This window comes from Salvelinus fontinalis, chromosome 15, assembly GCF_029448725.1.
Source record: "Salvelinus fontinalis isolate EN_2023a chromosome 15, ASM2944872v1, whole genome shotgun sequence".
NCBI lineage: Eukaryota > Metazoa > Chordata > Actinopteri > Salmoniformes > Salmonidae > Salvelinus > Salvelinus fontinalis.
The window spans coordinates 46,934,040-46,956,675 of NC_074679.1; the positions used below are offsets into that span (position 1 = coordinate 46,934,040).

Genomic DNA, 22,636 nt, shown 5'->3' on the forward strand with positions numbered 1-22,636 from the left:
CCTATGCTTCCTGGCTAATGTTTTGGTCACTTTTGAATGCTGGCGGTGCTTTCACTCTAGTGGTAGCATGAGACGGAGTCTACAACCCACACAAGTGGCTCAGGTAGTGCAGCTCATCCAGGATGGCACATCAATGCGGGCTGTGGCAAGAAGGTTTGCTGTGTCTGTCAGCGTAGTGTCCAGAGCATGGAGGCACTACCAGGAGACAGGCCAGTACATCAGGAGACGTGGAAGAGGCCGTAGGAGGGCAACAACCCAGCAGGATCGCTACCTCCACCTTTGTGCAAGGAGGTGCACTGCCAGAGCCCTGCAAAATGACCTCCAGCAGGCCACAAATGTGCATGTGTCTGCTCAAACGGTCAGAAACAGACTCCATGAGGGTGGTATGAGGGCCCGACGTCCACAGGTGGGGGTTGTGCTTACAGCCCAACACCGTGCAGGACGTTTGGCATTTGCCAGAGAACACCAAGATTGGCAAATTCGCCACTGGCGCCCTGTGCTCTTCACAGATGAAAGCAGGTTCACACTGAGCACATGTGACAGACGTGACAGTCTGGAGACGCCGTGGAGAACGTTCTGCTGCCTGCAACATCCTCCAGCATGACCGGTTTGGCGGTGGGTCAGTCATGGTGTGGGGTGGCATTTCTTTGGGGGGCCGCACAGCCATCCATGGGCTCGCCAGAGGTAGCCTGACTGCCATTAGGTACCGAGATGAGATCCTCAGACCCCTTGTGAGACCATATGCTGGTGCGGTTGGCCCTGGGTTCCTCCTAATGCAAGACAATGCTAGACCTCATGTGGCTGGAGTGTGTCAGCAGTTCCTGCAAGAGGAAGGCATTGATGCTATGGACTGGCCCGCCCGTTCCCCAGACCTGAATCCAATTGAGCAGATCTGGGACATCATGTCTCGCTCCATCCACCAACGCCACGTTGCACCACAGACTGTCCAGGAGTTGGCGGATGCTTTAGTCCAGATCTGGGAGGAGATCCCTCAGGAGACCATCCGCCACCTCATCAGGAGCATACAGGCACGTGGAGGCCACACACACTACTGAGCCTCATTTTGACTTGTTTTAAGGACATTACATCAAAGTTGGATCAGCCTGTAGTGTGGTTTTCCACTTTAATTTAGAGTGTGACTCCAAATCCAGACCTCCATGGGTTGATAAATTTGATTTCCATTGGTAATTTTTGTGTGATTTTGTTGTCAGCACATTCAACTATGTAAAGAAAAAAGTATTTAATAAGAATAGTTATGAATAGAATAGTTCATTCATTCGATCTAGGATGTGTTATTTTTGTGTTCCCTTTATTTTTTTGAGCAGTGTATATATTCTCCAATTTATACTTTGGCCATAAGTCTAGGATGTGTCAACAACAATATTTGCGTCTGAGTTAACAGAATATGAACTTTTAAAAAGTGAGATTTTCACTGGACAGTTACTTTAAGTTTGGTTTACAGTAGTTCTACCATTAGGGTTTACTTCGTAACATTTCGTTTTTCAGGGACAGCGCACATTCATCAACATAACTGTAAGTGTGCCCGTTTTAACCAGCCGGCTCGTTTCCAAGTGCAGTGCCTGGGCGTAAAAAAGCAACAAAAAATGTCTTCAAAAACGAGTACAGTACCTCCTGTGTCAGTGAGGGTCTCCTGCCATCCCCCAGCTGAGCTGTGTTGCCACTGTTGTAGCCGGAGGTTGGTCCAGATGATAGGCTCAGACTCGACCCTGTGCATAGTGTACTGTTGCTGACTCTGGTCCGATACCGCAAGTCATCCTAAATGTGAATGAATAATCAGTAGACAGAGAAGAAGAAAGACAGATGTTTTAGGAAAACAGCACAGATCAGGGGAAAGCATACACTATATATACAAACGTATGTGGACACCCCTTCAAATGAGTGAATTCGGCTATTTCAGCCACAGCCGTTGCATAAAATCGAGCGCACAGCCATGCAATCTCCATAGACAAACACTGGCAGTATAATGGTCTTATTGAAGAGCTCAGTAACTTTCAACATGGCACCGTCATAGGATGCCACCTTTCCAAAAGGTCAGTTGGTCAAATGTCTGCCCTGCCAGAGCTGCCCTGGTCAACTGTAAATGCTGTTATTGTGAAGTGGAAATGTCTAGGAGCAACAGGGGCTCAGCCGTGAAGTGGTAGGCCACACAAGCGTACAGAATGAGAAGCGCGTAAAAATAGTTTGTCCTCGGTTGCAACATTCACTACCAAGTTCCAACCTGCCTCTGGAAGTAACGTCAGCACAATAACTGTTTGTCGGGTGCTTCATGAAATGGGTTTCTATGGCTGAGCAGCCGCACACAAGCCTAAAATCACCATGCGCAATGCCAAGCGTTGGCTGGAGTGGTGTAAAGCTTGTCGCCATTGGACTCTGGAGCAGTGGAAACGCATTCTCTGGAGGGATAATTCACACTTCACAATTTGGCGGATGGCAGGAGTTTGGCGGATGCCAAGAGAACGCTACCTGCCCGAATGCATAGTGCCCACTGTAAAGTTTGATGGAGTGAGAATAATGGTCTGGGGCTGTTTTTCATGGTTCATGAAATCTTAACTCTACAGCATAAAATTACATTCTAGATGATTCTGTGCTTCAAACTTTGTGGCAACAGTTTGGGGAAGGCCCTTTCCTGTTTCAGCATTACAATGCCCCTGTGCACAAAACAAGGTCCATACAGAAATGGTTTGTCGATATCGGTGTGAAAGAATTGTCTGGGCTGCACAGAGCCCTGACCGCAACCCCATCGAACACCTTTGGGATGAATTGGAATGCCGACTGCAAGCGAGACCTAATCGCCCAACATCAGTGCCCGAACTCACTAATCTTGTTGTGGCTGAATGGAAGCAAGTCCCCGCAGCAATGTTCCAGCATCTAGTGGAAAGCCTTCCTAGAAGAGTAGAGGCTGTTATAGCAGCAAAGGAGGGACCAACTCCATATTAATGCCCATGATTTAGGAATGAAATGTTCGATGAGGTGTCCACATAATTTTGGTCATGTAGTGTAAGTCTTTCAATATAAGGGGAGTTCTTTTCATGAAAAAACCTTCTAATCAATTGTATGTATCCCTTTAACTGTCTCTCATTGAAAAACATTGAAACAATTATTTCACCTTAAATTCCTATTACTAACAACTCAAATAAGAGTTCGCTTCTTTCATTTTTTTTATTGCACTTAGCTTTTATTTATAGCCTAGTGGCTCATTGAGATAAAACAATTCTAATGATAATGTTTCAAGGTAATTGGCAAATTATAGCACAAAATAAAAAATATAAATAGTGTGTCTCGTTAATCAATAGGCCATGTCAAAATATACATGGGTGATATTTGGATGTCTGTGAATCAGGAGATGCAGAGACCCCCAAAAAATCAAGGCAACACCATTATAGAAACGAGGAAAGTGAAAAATTATAGTTTAGCCCCTTTGGATTCGCATTGTCTAAGGAGTACTGGCAGAAAAATTTATTTGTTTTAGTTTATATACGATATCACCTCCTGTTGCTGAAATTTGAACATGAGCAATAAGAAATCAATCTCTGCCTTTTTTGTAGAGAGCTTTTTACCTCTAATTAGAACTTTTGAAAGTTTTTCTTGGTAAGCCATTCTCGTAACTCAAATAAAAACTTCCAATAATTTTTTTTCCCCAACTTGATGTTTATTTTGGAAATAACAGAGCTCTCTACCAGGCGGTTGATATGTCAAAAGAAGGTCAGAACATTTGCATAGCATTTTCACCAATTTCAACAATCTAAAAAAATATACACTTTAGGTCTGCTTCAATGGCTTTTTAGGTAGATAAGCATTGTTAAATAAGGACTGATGTCAAATGTTTACAAATTATGGTCATTTTGTATGTCCAAACATTAATATTAAAATAAAATAAAATGCTATTGGTCACATGCGCCGAATACAACAGGTGTAGACCTTACAGTGAAATGCTGACTTACAAGCCCCAACTGACAATGCAGTTAAAAAAATAAAACAAAATAAAAAAATACCTTACATTTTTTTTATATCAATTCATGTGTTTTCAGGTAGTGTATAGTGCAATGTTCCTCAAAATAGTTTTTCTTACATTTCAAATCATCCAGGTTCTTCCACCATCTTCAGACTACATGTTGAGATATTATATGACAAAGTGCAGTTTTTTATTACTATTATAGGCATTATTTTATAGGCGGCCTTAAGTCGGAATATTGATTAATTGACCCCATGAAATATGGATTAACCAATGTATGTTGCCTAATATAATGTGTTGTCAGCAATTCAATCGTATCTTTAACCAAAAAAAGTATTTTCAAAAAAAGTACCTTATTCTTATAGGCCACCGTCCTTTTTTACTGCATTTTCACTATTATTTTCATATTCCTACTCCTCAAGGTCTCTACTAACAGGAATGGTGCAATATTAATCCCTGACCAGGGTTATTTAACCTCTATTTTGACAGGGATGGATTCGGAGGGAGGTGACTGAAAGGTTTTATTACAGAATTAATGGAAAAAAATATGCTGAATACATCTTGAGGCTTTCGACTATCTATGGAGTGTGAAACTAGGACTTCTTGCTGTGACTAACCTTGACCACCTGAGACAGAGCCTGTTGCTGGAGACGTCTCTTCTCCTGCTCTGTCCTCTCGCGGAGCCGTTCCCTTGCATGCGCTATTTCTGTCCTGGCCTCCTCACGGGCACGGCCGTAGTCACGCAGCAGCTGCTCTATCTCAGAGGGATAACGACCCTCTCCTCTGGGTGGATCTGGGATCCTGGGGAAAGACAGATTTGCAAATCAATCAATTGATAAATGAATCCACAGCTATAACCCTTTTTACAACAGAGAATAAATAATCGGACATTGAAAACTGCTGAGCAATTTAGCACAAAACAAATATAAATTTGGTCTGGATCCTGTCTTACCTACTGCCTTCCATTTCTTCTTGGCGGAGCTGTTGGAGGTACTCTCTGCGTTGGCTAGGCAAGGTTGAAACCCTGGAGGAGGATATGGCTTTTTGAGGAGGGGGTCGGAGGTGAGAAGGGGATCGGGATTGAGGAGGGGAATGGGGGTAGTTATGTTTGCTGGGGCTGAGGCTGCGAGCCCGACGACAGTGCTGAAGCCGAGTGTCCCTCTCCTGCCTCAAACCCTCGATGCTGCTCCGGTGCCTGAAACAAGAGGAACATAGAGATTTTTATTTTATTTTTTATTTTATTTTTTATAGTTATCTAATTACAACATAATATCAAGACAATCACATACATAGGGCCATTTCTAGCCTTACCGGTCATAGAGCTGCTGTTTAGTAGGGACAGCGGATGGTTCCTCCTCCTTGGTTCCTCCAGATGTTAGGATCTTCAACAGCATGTCTGTCTCTCCCAGACCGTAGTGTAGCTTTGCTTCAGTCAGCTCCACGGTCAGCTGATGAGGGTTCATGTTCAGTTGGACTGTAGACATGACCTGCTCTCGCTCCTTACGCAGCCTCTCTATCTCCCTCGTCTTCCTGATCTTCTGGAACGTGGACTCTGGACTCAGACTGGACCACTCTGTCTGGTTCCTCTGTGCTTTGTGACCAGCGGGTAGATATATGGCTGGTTTCATTGAACTACTAATCTGTCCTCTGTCAGATGGATGCTGGCTGATACCGGACCAGTTGGTAAACTTGTTGTGCACCGGTAGGTCCTCAGGGAGACACTGGCCATCTCGCTGCTGTGGGGAGTGTTGGAAGTTGGAAGTGTGGGTGACTGGGTTGATGTTCACAAGGACGTCTGTGTTGCACTCACTTGGGGCCAATGACACCATGTCATCCTCCTGAACCTGGATGGTGTTGTCACTGAGAGGGGAATGATCATAAGCACCACAGAAGCACTCTACTGGGCCCTCTGATGGTCTACAGTGGTGGTAATCTATTGAATGTCTCCTGTGGCTTAGTTGATCTCCAAAAGAAGAGATGGATTTCTCCTCCTGTTTGGACACATCAGTCTGCCTGAAGGTGAGAGAGGTGTGGTTCAGTAAAGTGACTCCATTACGGCTTAGAACAGAAGGAAGAGAACATCTTGGACTTTGGCTGGTTTTGTGCCATGTGTTCATTTCCCCTTCTTCTTCGTGGCTGACAATTCTGGTTTCATTGTGGATGTATTTATCAATGGATGAACTAAGACTTTCTGAGTGTCCATCAGACCCTTTTGGGCTTGAATTGCTGAGGGCACTCACATTCTCGAGAGATATTGATCCCGCTGATTTTGTGGTGGAGATATCACAAGGCTTCCCAGAAAGATGAAGGGAGTCATGTCCTGATATCTTATCATTCTTTGTGAAAGATATGCATGTTTTCTGCTCGCTGAAATTTAAACAAGGTGTTGATGGGCACTCTTTTCGGTGCGAAATGTGTTCTTTACTTCTATTTTGCATCTCAAACTTCTGTTGTTCTTTGAGAGTCTGTAATGACATTCTACTGCTCTGGTTGGAACCAGCCCTAGGACCTACAGTGAGAATGGGTGAGCACGCACGATCTGTGGAGCTCGCTTGTTTTATACAGCCTATTCCCGGGTCACTCCTTCTCAAGACGTTACGGCTTTCTGGTCTGAGTATTTCTGACAAATTATTGCAGACTTCAGAGACTCCCAAGCTTTTGGAGAAGGACACTCTCTCGGGTTTGCAGTCCTCATTGCTTCTACAATGAACGGCAGGATTTGAATGGCTGTGACGTTGGACAACAGTCTCCAGAGAAGGCACTTTGTCAGGGACACTCTCTGGTTCCAAGATATACCTTTGGTTAACAGTGGAGCCATTGAGTCGCAGGTCAGGAATGCTCTGAATCCTATCATCTGGCCTGTTCTTGAGTTGATGTTGAAGGGGGAGCTCTTTCTCTTGTGACACATTAAGAACTTCTGAGCCAATCACTTTGACTATCACATTAACTTCATGAGCTTTGGACCTCTCCGTGGACGGAGATTGGTGGATAAACATTTCATCTTGAATGGTTGTTGAAGTTTCAGTCTGGATCCCAATATCTACTGCAGTTTGCGTTGAGCAGTCTCTCTTGGTCCAATCTTTGGAGGAGTACAGATGAGATGAAGATTTAACATTTCTTATCGGACTATGTCTGAAGCTATCGCCAGACCTCATATCCTGAACATTTCCCAGAAGATCGGAAGTGTTGTGTATCAGCTGAGAGAGATGCACAGACATGTTTTGAAGGCTGGCCCATGTGGTGGTCTTTCTACTGGCCTCTGTATTCTTCTGCAACACTGGTACCTGAGTGCTGCTCCGTCTGTGATGGTTGTTTCTCCTCTGTTGATCACTATGGTTGATCGTTGTCTTAGTCGTGGTTTCTTGAGTCATGGTTGTCTGGGTGCTGTGGTCACATGTGGTGTGTGTTTCGGGACTCTGAAACCCATTAGACTGAGACTCCTGCTCTGAGGAGTAGACCAACATGATCTCATCTACCTGGCCAGAGCTGTTACCAGGATCTCCAGATACATCATTGCAAGAAGAAGAGTTACAACTCATGGTCCGGATCAGTGGTTGATTGTGATCGTCAATACTAGAGGCTTGTTTAGCACATCCTTTCAGATGGGCTTTGGGGGACGTTTGACCTTTTAAATCTTCTTCCATGCTGCTCAGGGTGCTGGAGAGTACCTTGTTGTTGGCGTAAGTGCTCAGGTGGGAGTTGAAAGGAGAGTTCTGTACGTTTAAACCGTTGTCGACACTGCAGCATCTAGTGATGCGTTTGTCAGTGGAATCCAGCATGGGGGATTTGCAAGATATGTCAGCAGCACTTCCAAACACCTGGTTCTTGTAGCACCTTTGGTTTGGCTCTTCTTCTTGCCATTGGTGAACAAAGGGATTGAGGTCGCTGGAGGCAAAATGCATTGGCGAATCCTGAGGCTTTGGTGTGTAGTGTGACATCTCAGTTTCTTTGATACTGGAAGACATGATTTTCTCCCGAATGGCCCTTTTCTCCATTGCAAGAGTATGTGCTGATTGTCCATTGGGGCTGTGTTCTTTCTTACCCAAACTGATGCCAACTCCAGCTTTACCGTCATATTCACCCGGGGTCTGGACAGTACAAGCTTCCATATTGTGATTGTCTGTTGACTGTGGTGATTGTCTTTTCACTGGAGGAATTGCTGCACCATTGCATTGACTGACCTCTAATTTCCCATTAGTTTGAGATTCAGGCTTCATTCTTGTTGATGAAGATCTGCTTCGATGCAACTTGGGAATTATTTTCTGTTCTTCGTCTGAGGAAGACTTGAGTGTGGAGTCAGAGGATGAGCTAGGAGGTGCCTGGACTTTGGACCTTCTGAACCTCTTGGACGTTCCCTTTTTGCAATGAACAACACTACTACCACTGAACTGATGGGGTTGCCTGAAATTAGATGTTTTGTTATTTCCCTTTCTGGACATGATATCTCCGCAAATGTCACCCAATATCTTCATATTAGCATCACTACTTCCCTGTGTTATTTGGGATGTAGAAGATCCATTACTATTCATTTCACTTGGTACGTCAAACAAGGTTACAGGAGACTTTGTCAGTGGTTTTTCTGTCATTGACCCCTCTTCATTGTTTGCCATTTGGCAATCTTTGGTATTGTCCGAGGCAAAGTTTCTCACATTGCACTGAGCCTTCAGCCATTTTTCAATATGGCATTTGTTGTGTTTTACACTGGGAAGTTTATTTTTAGGATCAATATCGACAGTTACACAAGTGTTAGGAAATGTGTCTACCTGAGTTTCAGATGAGCACTTTGACCGTGGTAGTTCCTTACTGAGATTTGTGGCATAAGGAGTGTCTTTTTGGAACTCTTTTCTGACCTCTTTCTCCTCTAGCTTCTGTGATTCACATAAATTGTCACAGTGAAGACTGACCGTCACAGTTTTTATAGCATCGACAGACTGTGGATTATTTGACTGTATTTGACTGCTGTATTGCTTGTCAATGTCTTCCGGTGTACGTTGAAGTCTGCCTTCGTTAGAGAGTGAATCTACAGCTGCATGCCGATCACGATCCTTTAGATCAAGTTGTCCACCTGCACATGTTGGGGAGATCAATTTGCATTGGTTCTTGTTTTTGCCTTGAACCTCTGAATCCATTATGATGTCCCTTAAATGTGCAAAGGCCTTATTTGGTGGCGTAGTCACTAAGGACATTGTTCCTTGGCAGTTCTGGAGAGGTTGTAGAGCACTAGGTTTCAGGGTTTGCTGAGGTGAACCAGCCTGGTTGACAGTTTGTTTATCATCATTACCAAGACAATTAAGATGAGGATGATACTTCTCAGGACCTGTTTGTTTCTTTATGTTCCCCATATGTGGAAAAGGGACATCTCTTTCCAACCTTTTCCCTTGAGAAACGAAGCATTCTTTGGGTATGGTGGAAGTGAAAGTAGACCCTGAAGAATGTCCCATTGGTAGCAGTACAGGTTTGTTGATGTATTCAGGTTGCCCTTGGTTGTTTAATGCCAGACTTAATTTGATCTCATGGCTTTTTACAATGAAAGATGCAGCACCAGAATTGACACTTGCTTGGTCATTTGCTGTTATGACAGCACGGCCAGAAGCATCTAGACCCTTGTCAACATCAGTTATTCCATGTTTCAGTTGCACGTCTCTCACTTTCTTTCGAATGCTCTGACTTAACTGGGACTCTGTGGGGATCTTTGTCGTACCGTCTGAATCATTGTCTTTGGTAATGAAACTTGACTGATTCATGGAAATTAATATGAGGGAAGTAGAGTGTCTAAGAACTTTTTCATGGCTTAGATTTTCCATGTCTGTCATGTTGTCCATCTTTAGCTTCTCAGGACAGATAAGAGACTTTTCTGACGTCGAACAAGAGACAGGCTTAATGCTCGTCAGTGGGGCGGCTATTTGATGATTACTAACTATTTGTAGATCCTTTGGGGAATCACATTTGTTAGGATTACATGTTGGCAAGTCCTTAAGGCTTTGACTACTTTGACTCTCTAGTTCACTGTTACTGTTGTCTCCATCCCCATCTATACCTGACATCCTCATATGCTCCTTTACCACCTCTGAGATTCGCTGGTCTATTGAACTACAGTTACTGTCCCCATGGTGAGGTCCCCATCTACCATTTTCTACGTCTCTTCTCTTGCTATCTGAGATCAGCTTTTCACCCTGCTTTTGAACTTCTATTTCTTCACCATGATTTACTTCTCTTATCTTTATAATAACTGCATTCTCTCCAAAAGGAATGCCTTTATGGCCATCTGTGTCAATGGTTTTATGGTCACATGGGGAGACATTTTCTTGGGATATGTGCACAGACACTGACATTGCTACTAAAGCCGAGGTTTCTCGTTTGAAGTTATCTTCATTGCAGCCCAGATTTAGTTTAAATGAATCAACTGCAAATGAAGTTTGTTTGTCTTTTAATTCACTAGGGTTATTTTTATCATCTGGCCAAATAACTTCCTGGCTGTTCTTGACAGTGGAGAATGTAAAAAAATCCCCTCCATTGCTCCTCTTTGGAATTTTCAAGCTGCCAATGAAACTGTCCTGCGGGACTTTGTTCCTCTTTCTGTAATTTTTACAAGATGCTTTGAAAGACTCCTGCTCTGGTGACAAACAATTCTGCTCTGTGACTTTGGCTCCAAGATTTTGCAGCAATTTAAACTCACTTTTAATTGATGTGTCTTTGGCATTGCTAGCTTCACAAAACTCCTCCTCTCTGACTTCTTCCATGTCTCCATCTACATTGAATAGGTCATTATCTCCAGAAGGATTCTTTGGGGCACTTTCAATGTCCAATGTCTCGTTCAACATGTCACCTTCAGGTTTAGGTATTGTTTCCTGCTGCATCTGATGCCCATGGAACATTGCAGCCTCCAATGTTGATGAGATGCATTGAGGCTTATAGTCAATGGTTGGAGAAAATGCAGATCTATGCGAAGGAAGCTCTGATGAGACATCTCTATTTTGATTGTTGCAAAAGCCTGGATCATCAATAGATACCTTCAGCAAACCTTCTGTACTGACTGTCTGCCTTTTAAAATAGTCTTCGCAACATACTGCCTCCTGAATCAATGGTATCATTATATGTGGTGCTGACGTTTGGAGGAGCTGAGAATTATGGAAATTCAAAGTATCAGTTGTCCCCCCTGAAACCCCAAGTCTTTGTTCCTCTACTGTGACATGTTCTCCCTCTGTGCCATCAGTAGATGCGGAGCTATGGGATTCAGTGGATCCAAATCCACTCAGACAGTCAGATAGATCCGCACTGACGGGGCTGGGACAACTGCTGCTGTCCAATGCACCATGACTAAACACCGTCCTCCTCCTCAACACGGCAGAGTCCCTGGGTATCCTGGGACTATCTGCTGCATCAGTGGAGGACCAGGCGTCTGTAAGCGCTAGCAAACTCTCTGGCTCCCTCACACTACAGCTACTTAGAGAGCGAGGACTGCTGGTCAACAAGGTGTGGACGTGCCCAAGCTCTTCACTCAACTTTGATACAGTGTCTCTACACCTGGGTTCTTTCGCTGACTGCTTCTGGTACCGCGATTCCCTTGTCGCGCCGGTTGCTTCATTGACTCCTATTTTAGGACCGCCATGATGGCTCCAGTAAACTTCTGCTGGCATTTCATTAGGTTTCCCAATGTCTTCTATTCCCTCTCCAGTTTGCTGAATATCTGAGGCCATGTTCATAGTCTTTTCAATCGAGGGATTGAGACCCCTCACCACAGAGTGACCGGGTACTACCCCAGTCCATCTCTGTGCCAGCCTAGATGCAACATGTTTCCCTCTGCTCTCCATAGCTAGTGAGTCTTTTGACATCTGACTGTCTTCGCTCTCCGCTTCGCTCTGGATAGCCTCCTCCTGCTTCAGCTGCTCTGCCAAAGCTGTGGCATAGGCCGAGGACAGGGAGTCCATGGAGAACAAGCTGTCACAGTCTGAGGAGTGGTCACCCTCCCTTTCCTCTTCTTCCTCACTGTCATACTCCTCCCATCCTGCCAGTCCCTGCGGTCTTTCCACCCACCTTAGGATGCTAGTCTGGTTTATCAGAGTCTCTGCACTGTGCCACCGTCTTTGTCTCTGCCTACAATCATGTGAAGGAGTCTTCTGATCAAGATCCTCACACGAGACAGTTGTTTTCATCGTGCATTTCTTCCTGCTCATATTGGCTTCCTCTACACCTCGGTTTTGTTTCCAGTGAAATCGGCTTGCTGTTTTACCAGTGGGCTTGGTCCTTCTACTCAGTCCTGATGGTGGCTTTCTAAAGAGCCTAGCCAACGCGGTCTTTATTCCAGGGCCGACTGAGTGTGATAAGACCTTCCGGATGGTCTCCAAGCCCTTTCTACCTCCACGGGGAAGGCTCTTCACTGCCTTACATTGAGCTTTCTGAGTCTGACTGCTGGATTTGCTTACTGTAACGGTTGGTTCCTTCACGATGACATTACTGCTTGACTGTAAAGTCCCACCATTTTGTGACTGCGATGGGTTCTGATTGTTCTTGAATGTAAATTCAAGCCCACGTTTTGGAAGCAGTGGTTTCCTCTCAGGTCTTTCACGACATGGTGGCTGAGCTAGGGCCTCCTCCTCGTCCTTCACAGGCAGCTTAAGGTTCTCAGAGGAACTGGTTCTGCTCCTCCAGCCCTGCTCCTGACTACTGGGTCCTGTTCCTGAGGAGAATGTGTTGGAGCGACTCCTCGTCCTTTCGCGTGGAAGACATTCGTCAGACACCCACTGTCTTGAGTTGATGGATCCAAATGTCAGTTCAGATGGTCTGTTTCTCTTCAGGAAGTGGCTGTGGGGGAAAACAAAACGGGGGGTAAAGAAATACATTATCCTTTACACCATGCCTGTGTAATTCCTTTATACTAGTCAAATATTGGCTTGAATAGATATATTTATGAGAGACTTCATACTGAATACTGACCTGAAGATCGGGGTGTTTTGGGGGTACAATCGGGACAGAAGGTCTGATGAGAAAGAATGCCTGCGCAAGACAGGTTGACGTCCTCTGGAACTTGAGGAGGACCCTAGTTCAGGGGAAGCAGGGCTCTCTAGACCTGGTGGCAGGGCCTTCTCCAGCCACTGCAGTTCCCTCTTAGCCTCTAGTAGATGGCGCTTGCGAGCGATCCTCTCCAGCTGGTAGTGAAGTCTTTTGCGTCGAAATCGGCTCTCGGCGCGCCGCAAGGCGTGATGTCGTAACAGCTCCTCCTGAACAACCTTCTTCCTGTTTAGAACAACTTCAGAGGGAGGGGCCACTGTTTGACCACAACCTTCCTCAGAACCTCCCGAACCTTCCGTTAGCAGGCTGTCTAGGATGGGAGATGGAATCGGATCAGTCTGTACACCAAACTCCTGAGTTCCTCTTTCCTCTAACGTTATAGCTGCCAGACGCTGCTTCTCCTGCAGAATCCACTGCTGGACTGTAGACAGAGGAAACAAATGACATGCATGAATTAAATAAGCACTATCTGCACATACAAACTTTAACAACATATTTGTCAGATACACTCCCGTATGAATTTATTTGGACAGTGAAGCTAAAACTTTTAATTTGGCTCCATTCTTTAGCATTTTTTGAATCATATGTTTCGGATGAGGCGACAGTACAGAATGTCACTTTTTATTGAAGGTTTATTTTCATACATGTCTGATTTACCATTTAGAAATGAAAGCATTTATGTATCTATTTCCCACATTTGAAGGTGTCATAAGTATTTTGACATTTTTTTTTACCCAGGTATGTGTCACGTTCCTGACCTGTTTTCCTTTGTTTTGTATTCATTTTAGTTGGTCAGGGCGTGAGTTGGGTGGGTTTGTCTATGTTTGTATTTCTATGTGGGGTTTTGTGTTCGGCCTGGTATGATTCTCAATTAGAGACAGGTGTGTATTGTTTGTCTCTAATTGAGAGTCATACAAAGGCAGCCAGGGTTTCACTGGTGTTTTGTGGGTGTTTGTTCCTGTGTCAGTGTTTGGGCCACACAGGACGGTTGAAGGTTTGTTAGTTTGTTGTTTTGTAGTTTGTAGTGTCTTGTTTGCTGTTCTTCATTAAAAGATGGCTTATTTCCCTCAATCCGCATCTTGGTCCTATCCATGCTCCTTCTCGTCTAAGGGGGAGAACAACATTGACTGCCTTTACAGAAACACCCACCACAACAGGACCAAGCGGATTGAGGAGAGAGAGAAAGAACTAAGGCACTGGACACAGGAGGAATGGTCTTGGGAGATCATGGACGGAAAGGGACCCTGGGGAAAGGTTGGAGAGAATCGCCGCTCTCGGGAGGTGAAGAAGGCAGCCACAGCCCAGGAGCGGTGGATTGAGGAGGCAGCACGTATGAGAGGCTGGAAGCCCGAGAGGCTCACCCAAGAATTTCTTGGGGGGGGGCTAAAGGGGAGTGTGGCGAAGCCGGGTTGGATACCTGAGCCAACTCCCCGGGCTTGCCGTGGAGTAAGAGGGCGTCGTACTGGTCAGACACCGTGTTATGCGGTGAAGCGCACGGTGTCCCTAGTACGCGTGCTTAGCCCAGTGCGGGCTATTCCACCTTGCCGCACTGGGAGGGCTAGGTTGGGCATCGAGCCGGATGCCATGAAGCCGGCCCAACGTATCTGGCCTCCAGTACGTCTCCTCGGGCCGGCGTACATGGCACCAGCCTTACAGGTGGTGTCCCCGGTTCGCCTGCATAGCCCAGTGCGGGCTATTCCACCTCGCCGCACTGGCAGGGCTACGGGGTCCATTCAACCTGGTAAGGTTGGGGAGGCTCGGTGCTCAAGAGCACGTGTCCTCCTTCACGGTCCGGTATATCCGGCGCCACCTTCCCACCCCAGCTCAGTACCACCAGTGCCTACACCACGCACCAGGCTTCCAATGCATCTCCAGAGCCCTGTTCCTCTTCCACGTACTCTCCCTATGGTGCGTGTCTCCAGCCCGGTGCCTCCAGTTCCGGCACCACGCACCAAGCCTCCTGTGCGTCTCCAGAGCCCTGGACGCACTGTTCCTTCTCCCCGCACTCGCCCTGAGGTGCGTGCCCTCAGCCCGGTACCTCCAGTTCCGGTACCACGCACCAGGCCTAGAGTGCGCCATGAGAGTCCAGTGTGCCCTGTTCCTGTTCCCCGCACTCGCCCTGAGGTGCGTGCCCTCAGCCCGGTACCTCCAGTTCCGGTACCACGCACCAGGCCTATAGTGCGTCTCAGCCGGCCAGAGTCTGCCGTCTGCCCAGCGGTGCCTGAACGGCCCGTCTGCCCAGCGCCGTCTGAGCCATCTGTCTGCCCAGCGCCGTCTGAGCCATCTGTCTGCCCAGCGCCGTCTGAGCCATCTGTCTGCCCAGCGCCGTCTGAGCCATCTGTCTGCCCAGCGCCGTCTGAGCCATCTGTCTGCCCAGCGCCGTCTGAGCCATCTGTCTGCCCAGCGCCGTCTGAGCCATCTGTCTGCCCAGCGCCGTCTGAGCCATCTGTCTGCCCAGCGCCGTCTGAGCCATCTGTCTGCCCAGCGCCGTCTGAGTCAGCCGTCTGCCACGAGCCATTAGAGCCGCCCGTCTGTCCCGAGCCAGTAGAGCCGTCCGTCAGTCAGGAGCTGCCAGAGACGCCCGCCAGTCAGGAGCTGCCAGAGACGCCCGCCAGTCAGGAGCTGCCAGAGACGCCCGCCAGTCAGGAGCTGCCAGAGACGCCCGCCAGTCAGGAGCTGCCAGAGACGTCCGCCAGTCAGGAGCTGCCCTACAGTCAGGAGCTGCCCTACAGTCAGGAGCTGCCCTACAGTCCGGAGCTGCCCTACAGTCCGGAGCTGCCCTACAGTCCGGAGCTGCCCTACAGTCCGGAGCTGCCCTACAGTCCGGAGCTGCCCTACAGTCCGGAGCTGCCCTACAGTCCGGAGCTGCCACTCAGCCCGGACCTGCCGGAGTCCCTCAGCCCGGACCTGCCGGAGTCCCTCAGCCCGGACCTGCCGGAGTCCCTCAGCCAGGACCTGCCGGAGTCCCTCAGCCAGGACCTGCCGCCCCTTATCCCGGTGCTGCCCCTTGTCCCGGTGCTGCCCCTTGTCCCGGTGCTGCCCCTTGTCCCGGTGCTGCCCCTTGTCCCGGTGCTGCCCCTTGTCCCGGTGCTGCCCCTTGTCCCGGTGCTGCCCCTTGTCCCGGTGCTGCCCCTTGTCCCGGTGCTGCCCCTTGTCCCGGTGCTGCCCCTTCATTTAGGTGGGGTTAGTGGGAGGGTGGTCATTGGGAGGGGGATAAAGAAGCGGGGATTGATTATGGTGGGGTGGGGACCTCGTCCACCGCCAGAGCCGCCACCGTGGACAGACGCCCACCCAGACCCTCCCCTAGACTTTGTGCTGGTGCGCCCGGAGTTCGCACCTTAAGGGGGGGGTTCTGTCACGTTCCTGACCTGTTTTTCTTTGTTTTGTATTCATTTTAGTTGGTCAGGGCGTGAGTTGGGTGGGTTTGTCTATGTTTGTATTTCTATGTGGGGTTTTGTGTTCGGCCTGGTATGATTCTCAATTAGAGACAGGTGTGTATTGTTTGTCTCTAATTGAGAGTCATACAAAGGCAGCCAGGGTTTCACTGGTGTTTTGTGGGTGTTTGTTCCTGTGTCAGTGTTTGGGCCACACAGGACGGTTGAAGGTTTGTTAGTTTGTTGTTTTGTAGTTTGTAGTGTCTTGTTTGCTGTTCTTCATTAAAAGATGGCTTATTTCCCTCAATCCGCATCTTGGTCCTATCCATGCTCCTTCTCGTCTAAGGGGGAGAACAACATTGACTGCCTTTACAGTATGTGTATTAAAGTAGTCAAAAGTTGAGTATTTGGTCCCAATATTCCTAACACAATGCCTACATCAAGCTTGTGACTCTACAAAGATGTTGGATGCATTTGCAGTTTGTTTTTGTTGTGTTTCACATTATGTTGTGCCCAATATACATTACTGGTAAATCATCTATTATGTCATTTTGGAGTCACTTTTATTGTAAATAAGAATAGAAGATGTTTCTGAACACTTCTACATTAATGTGGATGCTACCGTGATTATGGATAATCATGAATGAATCATGAATAATGAGGAGTGAGAAAGTTAAGAGGCATAAATATCCTACCCCCAAGACAAGCTAACGTCTCACCATAACCAATATTAGCATTTTTGGGGGGGGGTGGGGGGGGGGTATGATATTTAAAAGCCTTTCTCACTCATCATTATTCACAATTCATTCAAGATTATCCGTAATCATGGTAGCATCCAAATTAATGTAGAAGTGTTCAGAAACTAAAACATTTGATCTTCAAATATGAAACATTTAGGAATTTAGGAATGCATTCAACCAAAATGTGTCTTCCGCATTTAACCCAACCCCTCTGAATCAGAGATGTGCAGGTGGCTGCCTTAATCGACGTCATCGGCGCCCGGGGAACAGTTGTTGTTGGGGATTAACTGCCTTGCTCAAGGGGCAGAACGCCAGATTTTTCCACCTTGCCGGCTCGGGGATTCGAACCAGCGACGTTTCGGTTACTAGCCGAACGCTCTTAATGCTATGCTAGAGTCAAATAAAAAGTCCAAGCTTCACTGTCCAACTAAATACGTAGAGGAGTGTAGAATGTTCTGTGACAAAATGCAAAACATCTATCTATTTCTCTTTACATCTCTAATTTATCCAAACATGTCTCTACTGAGAGACACATAAAATCCACATTCAAGCTATTCTCTCAAAGTGTACCGTCAGTTATGTATTGTACTGGGCACTGGGTGACTTGACGAAGGTGTGCTACTCACTGTCAATGTGCTGTTGTCTCAGATGGGCCTGTTCGCTCTCCAGATCTCTCTCAGCCCGTCTCTGTTCAGTCTGGATCTCCTGGCGTAAACACTCCACGTACCCCCGTCGCTCCTCCACGTACTTCACCTGGTCCTCTACACACTGCTGCTTGCTGGCTGGATCCTCTCCTTCAGCCACACAGTACCCGGTCTGTCCCGGGACCACCTCTCCTCCAAGCCTGTTCACATAAGACATAAATACAAAATAAGAGAGAAGTAGGGCCAGAACACAGACACGACCAAATACCAAATAAAAGCAGAATTCATTCAAATGGAATAGAGATAGTTGAAAAAAAAATCTTCATCAAGCCTACACATTTTCAGTAATCTGTTCAAAGATGTTCTACAACAATCATTTTACCTCAGCGCAGTAAAGATTTCGTTAAGGACAGAGATCCCTAAAACACCGAGACCTCTGGCTCCTTGCCTAAGCAGTTTTAATGAGAGCTAATGTTGTTAGAGTTTAATGCAGCGTCTCTCCTGTAACCAAGCAACGACCCAGCCTTGTCTGTAAACAACAAGCTATGATTCCACCAAGACACTGAGAAAAAAATTGGCCCATGTTGACTCCAATGCTTCCCACAGTTGTGTTAATTGGACCATTCTTGATACATACAGGAAACTGTTTGAGCGTGAAAAACCCAGCAGCGTTGCAGTTCTTGACTCAAACCGGTGCGCCTGGCACCTACTGTACTACCATACCCCGTTCAAAGGCACTTCAATCTTTTGTCTTGCCCATTCACCCTTTGAATGGCACACATACACAATCCATGTCTCAATTGTCTCAAGGCTTAAAAATCCTTCTTTAACCTGTCTCCTCCCCTTCATCTACACTGATTGAAGTGGATTTAACAAGTGACATCAATAAGGGATCATAGCTTTCACCTGGATTCACCTGGTCAGTCTATGTCACGTCTATGTACTCTCTCTCTCTCTATCGTTCTGTACACAGAAACATCAATGAAGCATTACTAGACATTTATCCGTTGTACCAGCGGTAGGTTGTACTACATAAAATACATAGAAAAGATGTATTCCGTGAGTCTACTATGAGAGCTCAGCAGAATCCTTTCAGCACATAGTGTAGTGCAGGGGTGTCAAACATACGGCCCGCGGGCCGGAACCGGCCCCCAAGGAGGTTCGATCAGGCCCGCAGGATAATTTGAAAGTGGAAAAAATGCATAAAAGACATGGAATTAATATTTTTAATTCGCTGCAATTCATGGATTATCCGCTAAGGGGCGCACTCTTTCCATCAGAGTAGAAGACAAGCCGCATCACTGAGACAGACTGAAAACAGCAGACGGTATCAATGCGCCATCTGCTGCTTGTTACGACGTTGTTAATACCTTGGTCTCTACCTCTCCGCTACACCCTCATTAGCCAAAATGTCGTTATCCAAACGGAGAAAAGTAGATAAGGAGTGTAGAATTTTCAAAGAAAAATGGACCACGTCCTATTTATTTACAGAGATGCACGGAAAACCTTCGTGCTTGGTGTGTTTGCAACAAGTTTTGGTATTGAAGGAATATAATATTCGACGCCACTACGAGACTCATCACAGCGAAAAATATGACGGCTTGCAAGGACAACTGAGAAGAGATAAGATTAACGAATTGCTGGCGGGTCTGAGGAAACAGCAGTCAACTTTCATCCAGAGCCGAGAAGTCAGTGAAGCAGCGGTAAAAGCCAGCTACCTAATTGCTAGCGAAATAGCATTAGCATCGAAGCCGTATTCCGACGGTGACTTTGTTAAACGATGCATGATGAAGGCGGCTGAACTTGTATGTCCCGAGAAGCGACAAGCTTTTGCCAATATTAGCCTGACGAGGAATACTATAGCAGAGAGGATTTCGGAACTATCGGCAGATTTAGACAGTCAATTGAAACAGAGAGTCAAGTCATTTATTGCATTTTCCGTGGCAATTGACGAGAGCACTGACATCACAGACGTGGCCCAACTGGCCATATTTATTCGAGGAGTTGATGAGACATTGACTGTTACTGAAGAGTTTCTTGAGTTGGTGCCAATGATGGACACCACAACAGCCGAGGACATTTTCGGCTCTGTCGTTGCTGCATTGGACAGAGTTGGAGTGGACTGGTCCCGCGCTGTCAGCCTGGCTACAGACGGCGCGCCATCCATGGTCGGAAAGAAAGCAGGTGTCGCGACAAAGTTCAAAGACAAAGTACAAGCCCTTAATGGAGGAGATCGTTTCTGGACATTTCACTGTATTTTGCACCAGGAGGCATTGTGTTGCAAGTCGCTGAAAATGGACCACGTCATGGAGGTGGTTGTTCGCACTGTAAATTTCATCCGGTCCAGAGGTCTGAACCATCGTCAGTTTGACAAACTTCTCAGCGACAGCAACATTACCCACAGCCTGCCATACCACACTGAAGTGAGATGGTTAAGCCGAGGCGCTGTGCTGAGGCATTTCTTTGATCTACGAGAGGAAATCGGACAGTTCATGGAGAAAAAAGGAAAACCGGTGTTGGAATTACAATCTCAGGAATGGCTACGGGACCTTGCATTCTTGGTTGATATTACTAAACACTTGAACAATCTGAACAAAATGTTGCAAGGTCGCAAAAAAGTTGTCACACAGTTTTCTGACAACATACATGCATTTAAGTTGAAGCTGACTTTGTGGGAGATGCAACTGGCAAATGGCAACCCTGCTCATTTCCCCTGTCTGAGAGATGTGTGTGTGACCAGACCTGATGCGGACATGAAACGGTACAAAGACAAAATTGCAGGACTACTGCGGGAGTTTGAGAAACGTTTTCAGGTATTTGGTGAACTTGAGACAGAATTTTCAGTTTTTCGCTCACCTTTCACAGTTAAAGCTTCTGATCTGCCGGTCGAAATTCAGCTAGAGATAATTGATTTGCAGTGTGATGCAGATTTGAAGGGCAAATTTGCCTCTGTAGGTCTGGACAGATTTTATCAGTATCTACTACCAGGGTACCCCAAATTAACAGCCCTGGCTGCTAAAATTTTGTGCATGTTTGGGACAACCTACCTTTGTGAACAAATTTTCTCAGTGATGAATATCAATAAAACAAAAATGCGTTCAAGGCTCACAAACAAGCACTTAAATGACATTCTGAAAGTGACAGCTAGTCAGGACATGACACCTGGTGTTGATGCACTTGTACAGGCCAAAAGATGCCAAGTTTCAGGAACAAATACAAGTCCAGACTAGACTAACACCTTTAAAATGCTGCCTTAGATACTGTTTGCATTGAAAGAATACAGCTCTGTGAAGATGAATCCTTACTGTGGTGATTTAAAAAATGTGCACTTTAATGTTAGTCAGCAGCTTCAAAACAAAAGTTGTGTGATGGAATTCTACTGTTCATACAACTCCATAAATTTTCAGTATGTATTGTATGTGTATGTATGTTTCATGTATGAAGTTTACAGATTTACAGGACAGGCGAACACTTTCTTCATTACACATTTAAAATCACTCTCCTTAGTTTGTAAGGTGTACGCAGGGATTACATTTAGATTTTATATGCGTATGTGTAAGTGGTTTAAAAATTCCTTTCTTTAAAAGTCTCATTTAATCTTAAAGTGCATTACTATATTTTTCAGTACCAATTAAAGTTTTGTGCCTTTGTACAATCAGTGGGATCAGTTGCAATGCATATTTGTGAATGATAAAAGTAAATTGCACATTTGTCTAAGGAAATATGAGGTGTTTCATGAAATGTTTTGTAAAAGGATAGTTAATTAAATTTCAATATTTTCCTAATGTTCTTGTGCTTCTTTACACCAAAACAAAGGAAAGACATGATATTTTGGTTATTTATAGCAGAGTATGGTATAATTTTAATGGTCCGGCCCACTTGACATCTCCCTAGGCCGTATGTGGCCCACGATGCGAAATGAGTTTGACACCCCTGGTGTAGTGTATTGCAGAGATGCTCCTGGCCTGTGCTTGGGGGTGCTGGTCAGTGGGTGCTGGTTAGTTTGTGTGTGTTCGTTTACCTGGGGTCGGAGGTTGAGGATCGAAGGTCACTGTAGCTGCAGTTCAGTGCACCCTCACTGGCCTGTCAAGAGGAGGATGTTGTTAGGTATCATCATCCCCCACCACCATCACTATCATCATCATCATCATCATCATATTTATGCTCAGCAGTACCCACCCGTCTGCGTTCCCTCAGGACTGCAGCCTCTGCTGGATGGTTGAAGCGGAACTTGTGAACACCTCCAATAGTGATCACTGACCCTGAGGACAGAGAGATATATACCAAAAGAATGTACACAGTTGTTGGGCCTCCAAGTGCTACTCTACACGCTCCTAGCTGCACAGCTTACTCTGGCACTGTTGTTACTGTAAACTGAAGTGTAACAAGACAGAAACTCTTTGACAGGGGATTCAGAAGAGAGTGTTTGAGAACTAGGTGAGGGCCTACCTTGGGCCAGTCTGCAGGGCTCTGTCACCTCCCTGTCGTTGACCATGCAGACACTCCCTGGCAGCGGCCTCAGGGTGACCACCCCAGACTGGTTTTCTATCTCACAGGTGGCGCCGCCCTGGAGGACTGGAGGGGAAAGACATACACTAAGGAACTCCAAAACACATTTGAGGATGCAAATGACATGTACTGCATGCACGAGATCTAACTAATACTCACGTAGGAGATATCAATATGACAGATAATAAACAGAGAACATAGGAGATATCAATATGACAGATAATAAACCGAGAACATAGGAGATATCAATATGACAGATAATAAACAGAGAACACAGGAGATATCAATATGACAGATAATAAACTGAGAACATAGGAGATATCAATATGACAGATAATAAACCGAGAACATAGGAGATATCAATATGACAGATAATAAAACAGAGAA

The 22,636-nt window shown here is 46.0% G+C and overlaps 1 protein-coding gene across 1 annotated transcript in view; it reads right to left on the reverse strand.

Annotated features, from left to right (window-relative positions):
• The window catches only part of LOC129812071 (stAR-related lipid transfer protein 9-like), a 62,950-nt gene that overhangs the window by 11,147 nt on the left and 29,167 nt on the right, over positions 1–22,636 (reverse strand). Inside the window, exons 18-26 of the mRNA XM_055864012.1 lie at positions 22,190–22,315; positions 21,920–22,002; positions 21,762–21,823; positions 17,723–17,940; positions 12,908–13,403; positions 5,285–12,775; positions 4,926–5,168; positions 4,591–4,774; positions 1,630–1,776 (exon numbers count right to left, since the gene is read on the reverse strand). Coding sequence (XP_055719987.1) covers positions 1,630–1,776; positions 4,591–4,774; positions 4,926–5,168; positions 5,285–12,775; positions 12,908–13,403; positions 17,723–17,940; positions 21,762–21,823; positions 21,920–22,002; positions 22,190–22,315 — 9,050 coding nt within the window. The remainder of the gene's footprint in view (positions 1–1,629; positions 1,777–4,590; positions 4,775–4,925; positions 5,169–5,284; positions 12,776–12,907; positions 13,404–17,722; positions 17,941–21,761; positions 21,824–21,919; positions 22,003–22,189; positions 22,316–22,636) is intronic.